The sequence below is a fragment of the Dipodomys ordii genome, unplaced genomic scaffold, assembly GCF_000151885.1.
Source record: "Dipodomys ordii isolate 6190 unplaced genomic scaffold, Dord_2.0 Scaffold102, whole genome shotgun sequence".
In the NCBI taxonomy this organism is placed as follows: Eukaryota; Metazoa; Chordata; class Mammalia; order Rodentia; family Heteromyidae; genus Dipodomys; species Dipodomys ordii.
The window spans coordinates 6,277,460-6,292,651 of record NW_012267318.1 but is presented as its reverse complement, the minus strand read 5'-3'; the positions used below and the strand labels follow the sequence as shown (position 1 = coordinate 6,292,651).

At 41.3% G+C, this 15,192-nt stretch overlaps 1 protein-coding gene across 1 annotated transcript in view; it reads right to left on the bottom strand.

Moving 5' to 3' along the window:
• Window positions 1-15,192, bottom strand: part of Kl (klotho) — a 37,874-nt gene that overhangs the window by 22,243 nt on the left and 439 nt on the right. The window contains exons 2-3 of the mRNA XM_013027269.1: window positions 14,466-15,188; window positions 4,513-4,569 (exon numbers count right to left, since the gene is read on the bottom strand). Coding sequence (XP_012882723.1) covers window positions 4,513-4,569; window positions 14,466-15,188 — 780 coding nt within the window. The remainder of the gene's footprint in view (window positions 1-4,512; window positions 4,570-14,465; window positions 15,189-15,192) is intronic.

Genomic DNA, 15,192 nt, shown 5'->3' with positions numbered 1-15,192 from the left:
AGACATATGGTGTATTCTTGTTTTGTAAAATGGACAATAAGATAAATAGAAATACACATAATATAATATTTAACCTCTCTTTAAGGCTACTATATGATGGCTGGCCTATTTAAACATGTGCTATGTGCTGACAATCACAGAAAGTTCTGGAGACACCAGATATGAATAAGATTTAATACTTGCTCAAAAACACTGTTCGTGCTGGGCAGCTATCCATTGTGTTCACAAAAATGAAATAAAAGAATAATTGTTTTTCTTCTACTACTTCAAGTTGAATGCACCAAACTAGGCCCAAGAGATATCTGTCTTCCCTGTGATTTTTTTTTCTGCTGGAATAAAGGCAGAGGCATCCCCTCCATCTGACAGGAAGTAACTGAAGCTGCTGACATGGAACAAAATCCTCTGCAGAGGGATGCAAGAAACCAATGGTGCAGTGTGTGCAGCATTTGTGGGTATGGTGTGCATATGGTGTGTGTATGCTCCATGTGGGACTTGTATGTGTATAATGTATGAGGGGTGTTGGTGTTTGTTGTGTGCATGTATGAGTGTGGTTTGTGTCGTTTGTATGTTGGTCTATGTGTGTGGTGTGCTTGGGGTGTACGTGTTGTGTGTGTGTGTTGGGTATGCATTTGCATTTCTGTGCATAGTATAGAAGTGTCTTTGACACTTACATTTACTGTAAAAATGTAAGTCCTGAAATCAGGCTAAAGATGAAAGGGGTGATGTTGATCAAGATGCATTTGTACTCACAAACTAACATGTTGAACTGAAACTACTTGGTACAACTATTTAAGGAAAATAAAAATAAATCCAAAAAGATGAGGAAAGTTATATATATATGTATATATATGTTTATTATATATATGTATATATGTGTATATATATGTTTACATATATATTTATAGTTCCTGGAAGTCTTCCTCTCTTCTGTGTCCTTCCCATAAAGGCTCTTTCTCCCTCAAACTAGTTCTGGTTGGAGTTATTCAAATGCAAATATAGAGCTTCATATATATATATATATATATATATATATAAAATGTTGATATATGTATGTGTATATACATATATATATATATATATATATATATATATATCAACAAACTTGAGAGCTGTCACTCAGAGGCATACTTTAGCAATTTGGCATGGGAAGACCAGGGTAGATTTTTTTTTAATCATGTTATAATTTGGGGTTTTTTGTTACTTACTATCATTTCATCTAGAGTTGTTTCCCAAAGTAGGTTGCATAAAAGACCCTTTTCAGTTGTTTTTAAACAAAAACTTCCTTCAAGGGAAATATTTCATAACTTATAATAGGTAAATACATCAATAGATCCAAGATTAAGGGTTTTTAACCTCATTAATTTATCAGTACAGCACTAAATCAACATCAGTTAAGTCGCTCTATTTAATACTGAATCACATTGCTATTTAAAAAAAAAACCCTTCTAAACCCCTGACATTGGGTTGTTAACACAATATCCCAGCTGGCAGCCAGAATTATTATTGGGCTAGATCATTAATAACAATGTTATTATTGGATTGGAGGAGGTCCAATTCCTAGGCTTTTGTTTCTGTTTTTCTAATAGCAATCAAATGAGAACCACAGGGGAACAGGTAGAGAGAGGCATGAAGCTGGCTGAGGAAAAGACCTGAAGATAACGCACTGAGATAGCTGATGTCTTTCAAAGGTCAGAAAAGACATTCTGTAGTTCATCTGTCAAGTGGAATCTTTTCAGCAAGCATCTATTTCTATAATCACCCACGTAATTCTATAATACCCTCATGAAACACCTACTCTTTGCTTTCAACACTGAGATAAGTGTTTTTCTCCCATAATAGTCACCTTTACCTTCTAAAATGCTCTCCCTCTGCCTCTGCCTCTCACCTAATTCTCCCGCTTTGAATTACCAACAACAGATACCAACCCACTCTCTGACAATTTAGCATGATCATTCATCAGTTCACAGGGGATCCAGTGTAGCTCTTTGCTTTTGAAATAATGCATTCCCCTTGCAGGAGAGAACCTTTTCAACCCAAAGAAAACAAAATGGGAGTGTGTTTCTACACAAACCGCCAGAGAAAGACTACAGGAAAATAAAATCTGTTTTACCCAGTAATAGAAAATAATCTATCTGTGTCCCTCTACCCATCACCTCCCAACCTTTCCTATTTGCTTATTTGTGGTAGCAGGTTCTAGACATGGTTATATATCAAAGCCCTTTGTCTTACAGGTTATGAAATCTACCCTTCAGTAGCCTCAAAAACTTTGAAAATTGCAACAAATGGAGCTAGTAAATATCAAAGCAAGGTGCTAGCAGCATGCTCTGTAATCCTAACTACTCAGGAGGCTGAGATCTGAGGATCCTGTTTCAAACCCAGCCCAGGCAGGAAAGTCCATGCGACTCTTATTTGCCAATTAACCACCAAAAAGCGGCCTCAAGTAGTGGAGTACCATCTTTGAGTGAAAAAGCTACAGAACAGAGCTGAAGCCCTGGTTTCAAGCTCTGGTACCAGCACAAAAAAGAGAGCAGAAAGAAAGAAAAGAGATAAAAAAGGAAAACAAAAAGAAAAGTTACCGTGTACAGCATGTAATGAAGGGGCGGCTCTGTTTCATGGGCCTTTTGTATCAATCATGTATGGGTCTTCATGCTGAAGGCCTTTATTTCCCATTGTGGATCAAAGTCAGAATATTTTGAAACTCACTAGATCAAATTAAGAGACATTTTCATTCTAAAGGTACTGGTTGAGGACCTACTATGTGCCTGGCACTGTTCTAGAGCTTTGAATATAACATTAACAAATGAGGCATAACCAAACAAACCAAAAAGCTTCTGTCCTTTTGGAGCTTCCATTCTAGCAGGAGGAGTAAGAAGCAACAGCAAATATTACAATTGTGAATTATAAATAATATTAGCAGATAATGGGTAGTATAAAAAAAAGCACAGAAGTTGGTGCCAATGGTTTACACCTATAACCTTAGCTATTCAGGAGGCTGAAATATGAGGATTAACTAGCAAAAAAAAAAAAAGTAGAGGTAAGGCTCAAGTGGGAGAGTGCCAGCCTCAGGCCTTGAGTAGAAAAGCCAAGCAAGAGCTTTAGGGTTCTGAATTCAAGCCCCAGTACTAGCACATAAAGAAGAGGAAGAGGAGGAGGAGGAGGAGGAAGTAGAAAAAGAGGGGGAAGAAGAGTAAGAAAATGAAAGGGAGGAGGAGGATGCAAAGGAAGAAGAAGAAAGGGAAGATGAGGAGGAAAAGCAAGAAGAAGAGGAGAAGGAGGAGGAGGAGGAACAACAATAACAAGAAACAGCCAGAGTGAAATACTAGGAGGACTGTTGTGTCGAGAAAAAAGGCAATATCTTTGTGGTGCTTTTATTTCCCTTTAATTAAATATGTTGTGGTTCTAATCTTTTCACTTACATCTCTACAGGAAAAAATTCATACATGTTCTTAGTAGGCAAACATCATTACCATTGCTATCAGTTTTCTACAAGTTAAAGTCTATCCTTAAGAAGTTGAAAACACCCTAAGCCACAGTAAATAGCAAAGTGAACAAAGGTCTCTTCTGCAGCTCCTGAGAGTCAAACCAGGGGAAAAGATTAACCAGGAAAGCCAACCCTGAGATCTCAGGCCTGGATACCAGTAATCCCTCCACCCCACTTTGAAATCTAGGGAACTTTTCCTTACGTACTTCCTTTGTGATCAGAAATAAATTGCAATGTGGTGGGGGGTGGGGTACAGGTTTAATGACATTGACCTAGCAGTGTTGAACAACATTTAAATCCAAAACAATAGTTTCTGTCTGGAGATTGCATAAAGAATCTCAGATTGCAGCTTTAGGGTCATTATTACACCAGAAGAGCTTTGTTTCTTTGATGGTTTTGTTGTTGGGTGTTGATGTTGCTGGGGTGGGGGACCGGGGTGGTCCTGGGCCCGAACTCAGAGCCTTGGGCTTAAAGTCATAGCCTGGGCACTGTCCTTGAGCTTTTTCAAACTCACAGCTGGTGCTCTACCTCTTGAGCATTTTTTGTGGTTTATTAGAGATAAAAGTCTCATGGACTTTCCTGCCAGGGTTGGCTTCAAACTATAATCCTCAGATTTCAGCCTCCTGAGTAGTTAGGACCACAGGCATGAGCCAACAGCACCCAGCTGTTTTTATTTTTATTTTTAATTGCTGTAATTGATACATCTATTGGGGAGTTATAGAAAATGAGTCTAAGAAATAACCTTACCAAGTTTCAAGGGCAATATTTATACATTTGATGACTTCTGGTCACCAGGAGGCCCTCAGGAGAAGCATTTTAAATGTGAGATCAGGATGTGGGTTGAAATAACTTCTGAGTTTAGAACTAAGGAAGTGAGGTCTGGTTTTGTGCCTAGAAGGGAGTAGAGTCAGAAGAACATTCCAGGCAGAGAAAAAAGTTGGAAAGCAAGGAACAAATGCAAGACCTTCAGTGTGACTGGAAGGTTTCAAGTCAGGAGACAGGAGTTGAGACCAAATTTATTTAACACTTACGGTAAATTTTCCAGAATGAGGGACTGCAGTAGTAACAGCTGTTTGATCTATCTTTCTCTGTGACAAAAGGGAAATTTTTAAATGGCAGGATTTAAACATGAAAGGATGAGAAAAGGAGTTTTTTAATCAAATTGTAAAGGACATGTTTTTGAACTCTCTGGTGTCTTTTATTTCTCAAAGTGGCAGTAAACATAAGAAACAATCTTGCAGGGTTTACACTGTTTCTTGTCACAAGAGATCCTGGGGTTTCTTTCGTTTTTAAAAAATGCATATGAAAACAGAAAAGGGGACCTATGGGTATATGTATTTTTCTCAGAGCTGCTATTAGAGTATTCATTGGAATTGTTGTATCATGAAGTAAATATTTATTCAGTGGGAAAGTTATTGTGCAGGGCATTTTGAATGGCCAAAGAACTGGTCCACCATGTAATTATAGAACAAGAGTGAAAGTATCAGACATGGACTTTGAAAAAGTACAATGCTGAGTTGGAGGAAAAAAGACTTCTTAGGAAAATCAGGGAAGTCTTTCTGCAGGAAGTAGTTTCTAAACTATTTTTGGAAGATGCTAAAAGGCATTTCACGTGATGTGGCTGACTGAGCCCACCTGGTTTGTCTGACTTATTTTTCATTGCTATTGTAAAGGTGAAATACAGAGGGGTTACAGTTACATAAGTCAGGTAAAGAGTACATTTCTTTTTGGATAATGTCATCCCTTCCCTCATTTTGTCCCAGTTTAGCCTTCCCATCCCCATCCACAAGTTGCATAGTTCATGTTGAACATAGTGTCCATTGAGTACCACTGCTGCATTTATTCACCCTGTGTCCCTCTATTTCTGTACTTCCCCTTGTACTCTCAAATACATATAAACGTACAAACAGAACAAAAAGAAAATAAAAACAGCAAAAAGAGCCCATCTTGTTCCCATTCCCTGGAGTTAATTTTGATAAATATTATTTTGTATGATCAGGTGCACATAGGCATTCTTTCTTTCTGTTCCTCTCCTAAGAGTATCTTCCTTTGGTCTTGTTAGTATTAGTCCTTTGGTCTTATTAGTATTTTTTATGTCGGTCTTGGGGGATTGAACTCAGGGCTTTTTCGCTCAAAGCTAGCACTTTGAGCCACAGCACCACTTCTGATGTACTGGTGGTTAATTGCCAATAAAAGTCTCAAGGACTTTTCTAGCTGGGCTGACTTTGAACCAAGTTCTTCAAACCTCATCCTCTTGAGTAGCTAGGATTACATGTGTGAGCCACCAGAGCCTAGCTGTTAGTATGACTTTTATCTACAATTAACCACCAAAAATTTAGAGGTAGAACTGTGGTTCAAGTGACAGCACACCAGCAGTGAGCAAATAAAAAACTAAATGAAAGCATGAGTCACTAAGTTCAAGCCCCAGTCCCAGCACTAGAAAGAAATAAATAAATAGTTTAAACAACATAAGGAGATGGAAAAAGATGTCTGGATTCACAGTAACATCCACGAAGGAGAAAAATCAGAAGACATTGAGACTGAGACTTGAGACTGATCAGGGCTTGCAGTGAAGTGATGGTAAGAATTCCTGCTGTCATCATGGACTATATGAACATAATGTGATGTCCAGAACAAGCAATGTAATAACTCAGGTCTATTCAGCACATCAGGGGCTACTGCTTTGAACTGCACACAGATCTAAAGAGAGGTCCTGGAAGTTCCCAGGCTTCACTCGTCCAGTCTCTGGCTTTTCTCACTAGAGTTTCCTTATCACACTGTCTGCTTTGCTTTGATTTGCAAGGACTGCCTTTTTACCACCCACCATCACGTCCTTCCTACTTTGTGTGTCTGCACAGCCAGCCCAATAGCAGGGTCCATCACCTCTCCATAAAACCTCTGCTTTCTTGGAATCAGGCTTCATTTGTGGCCTGTGGCTGTTCTCCGAATCCAACAACAGAACCAGTATACAGTCAGCCCTTGCTATATTGCGGTTCACTTATTGCGGCTTCATGGTTTTGTGAGTTTTAAAAATATTACTGTAACCCAAAGCAGCACCACAGAGGAAGTGTGTTAGACCCTAATTTCATCTGTAAAGTATTCCCCTTTCACTTCCCCCTCAAAATTATAGCTCCTCTCTCCTTTCTTGGGAGGAGGGGAAGGTCCTGTAGTAAGTGTTTCTATCAAACCCTTCATGTATTTTATTCTAATCACTTTATTGTCTCACTGGGATAACCTTATCACTCTTTTGTTGGTAACTTAAGTGGAAGCTGCACCCTCACCCTTGGGGGAAGCCTGTCACCCTCTGACAGCATGGAGAGCCCTGGAAATGTAGCCCTAGCCAGGAAGGAGTGCAAAGCTCCTGCCCCACATTAGGGGCCCCCTAACAGCTTGTGATACATAAGAGGAAGCGATCCAATGTGTACTTTGGGTAACAAATGTCTGTGTTGTCAGTTATGGCTGTCCAAGTTGTGATCTGGATTGTGAATTGTATTGAGTAAGAAATGTCTACATGAGGAGCTATGTTTGTCTTCACATAACTTTAGGGATAAAATACCTGAGCCCAGAGTGAGCTTCCCTACTACTGCCATCTGACCTCTGCAAAAGCTGGCCAGAAGGACTGACACAGTACAAAAGGAGAAGGGATACTGGAAAAACTTGGGAATCTAATTAGGGGGAAGGGAGAGGACCATGTGCTGAAGAGTCCAAACAGAATCAGGGACAAGGGAGAAGCATCCCCAAAAGGCTCTGCAAGAGCTTGAGACCGTGAGCAATGCTGGTCCACTCCCGCCTACTCTGCTATGGCTTTCCCCAAAGCTTTATAGAAAGAGCTCTGTAAATATGGTCCAGCAACCTTCCGGCTATGTTCTCTGCAGGGTGCAGAGCTGGGGACCTCCAGCCCCTCAGCTTCAGTCACCAGCATCCTCTGAAGAATGTCAAGACAGAGATATACTCCCACAAATAGCCCTAGTCCAGCCCCCTTCTCCTCATCTGATACCGAAGGCTTAGGTGATTGAAAGCCCTATTTAAAAACTAGACCCGTGCTCTCAAAATTCACCATTGCACTTGCCTGCTCCACTGTAAGCTATCAAGAAATATCTCTGACCAAATTTCCTTCTCCTGCTGCCTTCTTGGAATAGATTTTAGCATGAAGGGAAAATTGCTTAATAAGAACACAGAGGCCTTTACACATATTGGAAAAGTCATTCTCTTAGTCCATTTTCTCTTGCTGTAACAACACAACAGACGGGGTAATTGCTACAGGGGAAGAAAATAATGTATTTTGAAGTTAGGTTCCGGTGGCTCATGCCTCTAATCCTAGCTACTCAGGAGACTGGAGATTACAGTTGGAAGCCAACCTGGGCAGTAGGAAAGTCTGTTAGACTCATCTCCAATTAACCACTAAAAAGTTGGAAATAGAACTGTGGTTTAAGTGGTAGGGCACTAGACTTGAGCACAAAAGCTCAGGGACAGTGCTCAGGCCCTAAGTTCAAGCCCCCAGACAGACAGACAATAGGCTGCCCAGCAGCAGGTTTCAGTTGAAATACAAAAAGATATAATCAAGTAGAAACTTGAGAGGAACTGAGGTCACCTGGATGTGGAGTCAAGCAGAAGTAAGACAACCCTAAGAAAGGCTTGACTTAGGGAGAAATTCCATCTGGCACTTTCCAGGACAAAAGTGAATGACATTTCGATCACCTTTGTAGATCACTCAACATATTTCAAAATATGCTGGCATGTAAGACTTAGTTTTAGTTCTCACAAATACTACCTAAGACTGAGGTAATGTGGTGCAGACTGCTAGCTGTCCCCAGTGATGTGTTCCCATGATTTTTACAGAAGTGTTTGCTGAGCTCATGGCTCAGCAGTAGACAATGATTCTCATAGTCCTTTGTACTATGACTAGGTTCTGCCAAGAAGAACTGAATGAGAGCCATGGGGCAACCTGGCTGAGAAGCTCCCTCTTCCTCTTTTTCTAGTCCACTGAATAGGAATGAGATAGTGTTCACCCTGGAATTCCACAAAGGCCATGGACTTATCTGGCTAAGATTTTGTCTTCATTTTTCTTCCTTGCTCTTTAAAATTCCTTCCAAGGTCCAGTGGGAGGAAGTAGATCATAAATATTTAATTTACAAGAAAGAAAAATGAACCTTCTACAATGATCAGAAGTCATCTTCCATTCATTACCTATAATTCATTCATCAAATCTGTTATGTATATTATCAATTATCTTTTAGTATTCATTCATCTAAAAACTACTGAATACTTTCTCTGCCAGATAAGAAGTGCCAGTACTAGGGCTTGAACCTAGGTTCTGGCACTCTAGCTTAACTTTTTTGTTCACTCAGCCACTTGAGCAACGCTTCCATTTCTGCTAGGTAACTGGAGATAGGAATCTCTAGGAATTACCTACCTGGACTGGCTTTAAGTGGGATCCTCAGATCTCAGCCTCCTGAGTAGCTAGAATTATAGACCTAAGCAACTAGCATCCAGCCAACACTAAAACTTTTTAAACTTATAAATAAGGTATGTAGACCACAGGTGAGTAAATGATAATACACTGTTTTCATCAAATAAGGATAATTAAGTCAAATCTTTGAAGGGTAAATACTCCAAGCTAAATGGGAAAAGGGGTATCTTTCAGATTAACTTTGTAACCAGAATATATAAAAATAGAGTATATAAAGAGCCTATTACATCTAACTGTTTAAATATCAGTTACAATTATAACTTTCCTCTGGGTTTCCTGAGATATGCATTTTGAAGACTCAACAACATTACATACTTTTATTATCCTACTCTTCATCTTCTTTCTTCCCAGTGAACATGTATAACATTCTCCAACACCTAAATTCCTCATTTCACACTTGGGAAAAACACAATGACATTATTTAAATGTTATCAGTTTGGTTTTTTTCCTTCTTTTTTCAAACATTGTTAAAACATGGCTATGATTTTAAAACTATTTTATTAATTCTTTTTCTATCTTAATTTTTTGTTGGGCTTGACTATTAACCTTCAAAAAACACTGTGTTAATCAAATATTCAAAGAAGAATGAGCCAAACTCTTCAGGAAGTATTTTAACTGTTTCTGATTAAATGCATATTGAATTCAGTCATATTCTATACAATACATTAACTTTCAACCCAGTTGATTGTTCCAGCCATATACCAAGTACATTTCAATGAGAGAGAAACTAACTTGTAAAGTGCTTCTCAAAAATACCTATTATATATCGTTGAAAACTGCAAAGATAAATTGCTTATACTTATGACTTGAGGAATGAAAATCCAACTGGTTAATAAAGCTCTTTCCAATATCTACTCCTACAGCCAGCCAAGACACTTAACCACTCAGGTGGTCTGAAAACCTCTTCATAATACTATATAGTAGACTACAGATCATTTTAATTGGATTTTTTTTACAATAAAGCCATGATTTATAAATGAACCATTATGTTTACTCACTTTCAGAGCTGCTTAGGATTTGGTATTCCCTATTCTTTGTAAAGTATGTAGAAGGATTAATAAGAGGGTAAATCTCTAAAGTATAAATTTATAATGGCAAAAATTGGGCTAATTAATAAACAGAAGGCACCCCAGGTACCTACCAAAGGCATGATGTGATTTAGGATAAAATCAATGAAAGATTCCTCATTTAAGGAATTCCCCAGCTAGTGTGATTTAAAAAAAGAGAGAGAGAAAGGAAAAAAAGGGGTAAGGGAAAGGAAGAAGAATAAGGAAGAAGGGAGAGGGGGAGTGAGAAGAAACGAGGGAGAGAGGGAGGAGAGAAAGGTTAAATAAAAGAAAGAATGAAGCAAAGTATTATGGGAATTCATACAAGGTAGTGGAGTGTGCCAGCTGGTTCTTGAAGAAAGGTGACATATATAAGGAAGATACTGCCTTGTTTCCACATAATGGTAAATCCCCATCAGGCCACAGAGCAGCACAAGGACACCAGTGAGGATCCAGAACCCAGTGATGGCAAGAACCTCAGTTGTAGGTATAAATGAGGAGTGGAGGGACACATCCTAGTAGGTAGAACCATACGATTTGCTGACAGATTACAAATAAGATAGGAGAGAGAGGGCAAAGTTAAGACTAGGGCCCTACCATCAGGAAGAGCCAAGTTCCATAACAGAGATAAAGTAATTTTGGATGCTTCCCATGTAACTCACCCATTAGCTTAGTGGTCACCACATTTGTCCATTTGAGTTTGGAGCTCAAGAGAGAAGTTCTGGCTGGAGATGCAGAAGAGATTGTCAGAATGTACAGTTTTCAAAGGGATCACCTAGAATGAGTTTAGATGGGAGGCCCAGAACAAAACCCTGTACACTCCACTCAGGAGAAAGAAGCAATGGAGAGTCACTGAGAGCTGAGAGACACAATAGGGAGGGGGAATCTAGTAACCAAGCCAAGGAAAGTGTGATGAGAAAGAAAGATCAATGGGCTAGATGCTGGTAGCCCAGCATCACCCTCAAATCCTAACTACTCAGGAGGCTGAGATCTGAAGATCACAGTTTGAAGCCAGCGCAAGCAAGGAATGTCTGTAAGACTCATTTCTTCTATTGACCACCAGAAAACCAGAAGCAAAGCTATGGCTCAAAGGGGTAGAACACTAGCCTTGAGCAAAAAGGCTCAGAGATAACACCCAGGCTCTGAGTTCAAGCCCCATGACTAACCACAAAATGGGTTAGATGCACAATGGGTTAGATGCATGATGCAGACAGATCAGTCATGACATGTGCTTCAATGCTAATGCTTAATTCTAGTCAGTGATAGGGACTGGGTTGTAGACTGATGTATTCTTCACTTTGCCTTGGTACTTCCAGAAATCCAAAGGCAGAACAAACCCTCAGAAGTACTGCTCGGAGGGCTTTTTGTTTGTGTTTTTGTTTGTTGTTCATTTTGTGCCAGTACTGGGGCTTGAACTTAGGGCCTTGAGCTCCCTTTTGGCTTTTTCACTCAAGGCTAGCACTCGTATCACTTGAGCCAACTCTCCATTTCTGGCTTTTTTTCCTAATTAATTAGAGATAAGAGTCTCATAAATTTGTCTTCCCAGGCTGGTTTTGAACCAAGATCTTCAGAGCTCAGCCTCAGTACCAGGTGTGAACCACTGGAACTTGGCTTCTAAGGGCTGGGTTTCTAAGGCATCAAAAACCTTATTTCCAAAGATATGAAAGCTGAGTTGTCTAACCTCAAGCCAGATAGAGAAGATGTTTCCTCCTTTTAGCTTATCCTCAGATGCACAAAGCACTGGGCTCCATGTTCTATAGGAAAATACTTCCTTTTAATAAGCACATCCACCCACACACCATTTTTATCTTTCTTGTATCCCACCTTATAAACACACACACACACACACACACACACACACACACACACACACATACACATACCATTTTTGTCAAGGCTTACACTCAGCACCTGGAACCCACTTAAGATCACAGAGACTTCCATTGAGAGCAGGGCCCTCACTTTCTTTGTTTGTTCGGTCTTCCACATGCCAAGTTATCAGTCAATGATTCTGGAATGGGGAGAGGGTATCCAACTGAGGAATCTCCTTAGCCCACTTGTAATAAGCAGAAACACAGGTAGGGAATGTCAACTTACTTTATTCTTTGCCAGCATTAGATCCTTACATACAAATCAATATGCTAAGGGCTCAGTGGCTCCTACCACTTAGCAATAGCTAAGCCCCAGCTGAAATGTCCTACCAAAATCTGCAGACATTTTCTCCTTTCCAGATAAAGTCAAACATCCCCCATCCCTTCTCTCATACCAAGGCAACAAAGAACACTGGAAACAGCATGAAAGATTCTAAGTAGGACCCAAGAATGACTTAAATCACAAACCCAACGAAATTTAAAAGCAAAGTAATCTGTTTACAGCCACCAACCTGTTGTTTGTAGCATCAGCAAAGACAAGCCACATTTTTGACCAGTTACTAACTGCTAATGAAGACAAAGTCCACTGCATTTCTAGGGAGGATGGTTAGTCTTTGGCAAAAAATTGTGTGTCATTCTTCAAAAATATAACTAAGAAGTTAACCACAGGGCCAACAGTGGGCATGAGAACCTAAAGGAAGATGATTATTTAAAAATACCATAGTAACCAGTCAGTTCACACAATTTCTTGTCTTATGAAGACAATAATCATTGCCTTACTGTTATAACAGATGGCTGTTTTTGTATGCATACAGTCTACTAGAGAACTTGTAGTATTTAAATTTTAAAGAGTGGTTTGTCAAAGATGCTCTATTAGATCCACTAACCTATCCATCAATTCACTTGTGGTTGGCAAGAACTAATAATTTGCTCATTTTCTTCAAAACATGGCACAATTTTTCCCATGTTTCTTCTTTTATTTGTTTATTTTTTATTGTAAAGATACTGTACAGAGGGGTTACAGTTACATGAGTAACACAATGAGAACATTTCCTATGGAGCATTGTTACCCCCTCCTTTGTTTTTCCCCTACTATCCCTTCCCTCCCCACCTCTCCAATCCCTCCTCTCCACACACACACACACAAAGTTGTTTCTTCTATACCAACTATTAATTAGTGGTATTTAGAGTTTGTTGGTTCCTTAATAGGATTGACAGCTTGGAAAACTGAAGAACCATTGCTCTAAAGTACCCTTTTGAAGAGATATATATCAGGGTGAAATCATGAAAAGCACAATTTATCAAACAAATCCAGCACTGTGGTATGGGCAAAGGCAACATCAGGTTCTGTGAAACTGATGTATAATCGAATTTAGCCTTTATTACATTATCAGCAGCTCAGAGGACTAAGTTAGTTCAATAGCTCAGTACTGCTCTGCCTCAATTACCTATGGCTTTAATTAAAAGTGTTTAGATGTAGTCTTCATCTTGAATTTGTTCAGAATATGTGATTTATTCTAAATTTAAAAATAGAGCTTCTAGTAGGTCCCAAAGTCACCAAAAATAGATACATTTAAACAAAAGTTGTTCATGTAAACACTTACGGAAAATGTTTACATATGTACATGAAATACTCTATCATGATACAAAACTCATTAGAAAATGCACCAGCAAGCTGACTTTATTAATGAGCCATCAAACTAATGGGTATCTGAATATTTAGAAAACCAGAAGGAGAAGGAAGAAATAATTGAGGGACTATTTTTACCAGGAGATAGCATTATTTCCTGGTGTCATCATTTTGAGATATTTTGCACAAAGGTGTTAAGATCACTTTTGTCAGCCTGTTAAATCATACCAGCAATGAGTAATTTCAACTAGAAACAGCACTGTGTGGACACAAATGTTTTGGAGACAACCTGCTCCCCTCTGAAGTCTGTTCTGTGTTGTTCACGTCTAACTGTGTTTTAGAGTAGATTAAATCGGTCTTTAGATCCCTGCTGATCAAGATCGATGGGTGCAATTCCGGCCACCCTGCCACCACAGTTTACATCCCACCCTCCTGAAGATGTGGTTGTGACAGCTACATGGTGTTAGGCCTCTTGCCACTAGCAAGACAGACTTGCCGGATTAACTCTGAGCTCTGGCAGAGTGCAAGGCTCACCTGTACACCTTGATAACTTGTTTCTTTCCAACTCTCTTTCTTTCCTTACCATAACTACTAGCAACTGCACCCCTGTCCTTAGTCCTTAGCTCTAGGAATTCCTCAACATCCGGGCAAAGGAGTTCCCTTTCCTTCCTGGAAAAACTGATTCCTATGACGTTTTTGATACAGGGGGTCCTGATTCTGTGTGCACACCCCACCCCACCCTGGCCCGAGTTCTCTGTGCTTTCTAACTTCAAAGGATGCTGGGGTGGGGGTGGGGGGCGCTGCTCTGTTCCCCCTAAGAGGCGCTGCTATGGGTGACCCCACAACAGAGGAGTTCAAGCAAGCGAGGCCTTCTATGAGCTGGAGGCTCCATCTAGCCCTCCCTGGCACCTTCCAAGCACCCCCCTCTCCCGCCCCCTCTACAGGTGGCCTGGCTCCTCGCACTCACCAGGAGAAGGTTGTGTGCCACCAGATACCCCAGCCTCGGACTGCTGCGCACGCCGGGGGCCAGGCGCCCGGTGACATAGCCATGCCAGGCCACCACGTAGGGGTTGTCAATGGTGATCCAATACTTGACCTGGCCGCCGAAGTGGCGAAAGCAGAGCTCGGCGTAATCCTTGAAGTGGTCGGCCAGGGCCCGGCTGGTCCAGCCGCCGTAGGTGTCCTGCAGGCGCTGGGGCAGGTCCCAATGGTACAGGGTGACCACGGGCTGCACGCCCAGCTCCCGCAGCCGCTCCAGCAGGCGTCGGTAGTAGCGCAACCCCTCGCGATTGGGGGCGCTGGAGCTGCCGTTGGGGAGCACCCGCGCCCAGGATATAGAGAATCGGTAGTGGGTGACCCCGAGTTCGCGCAGCCCCTCGGTGTCGCGGAAGACGTTATTGTAGCTGTCGCTGGCCACATCTCCAGTGGCAGGGGGGGGAGGCGACGGGGCGCCCGACGGGGGGTCGGCGAGCGGAGGGTCGCTAGGGGGGCCCGAGGGGTGATGGGTGAACGTGTCCCAGATGGACGCGCCCTTGCCATGCTGTCGCCAGCCCCCCTCGGTCTGGTAGGCGGCGCTGCCCACGGCCCAGAGGAAGCCGTCGGGGAAAGTGTCGTGCAGGAGCCCCGCGGCCTCCGGGGCGGGAGGACGCGCAAAGCGGGCCCAGGTCTGCGCGCCGTCGCCAGGCTCTGCGCGC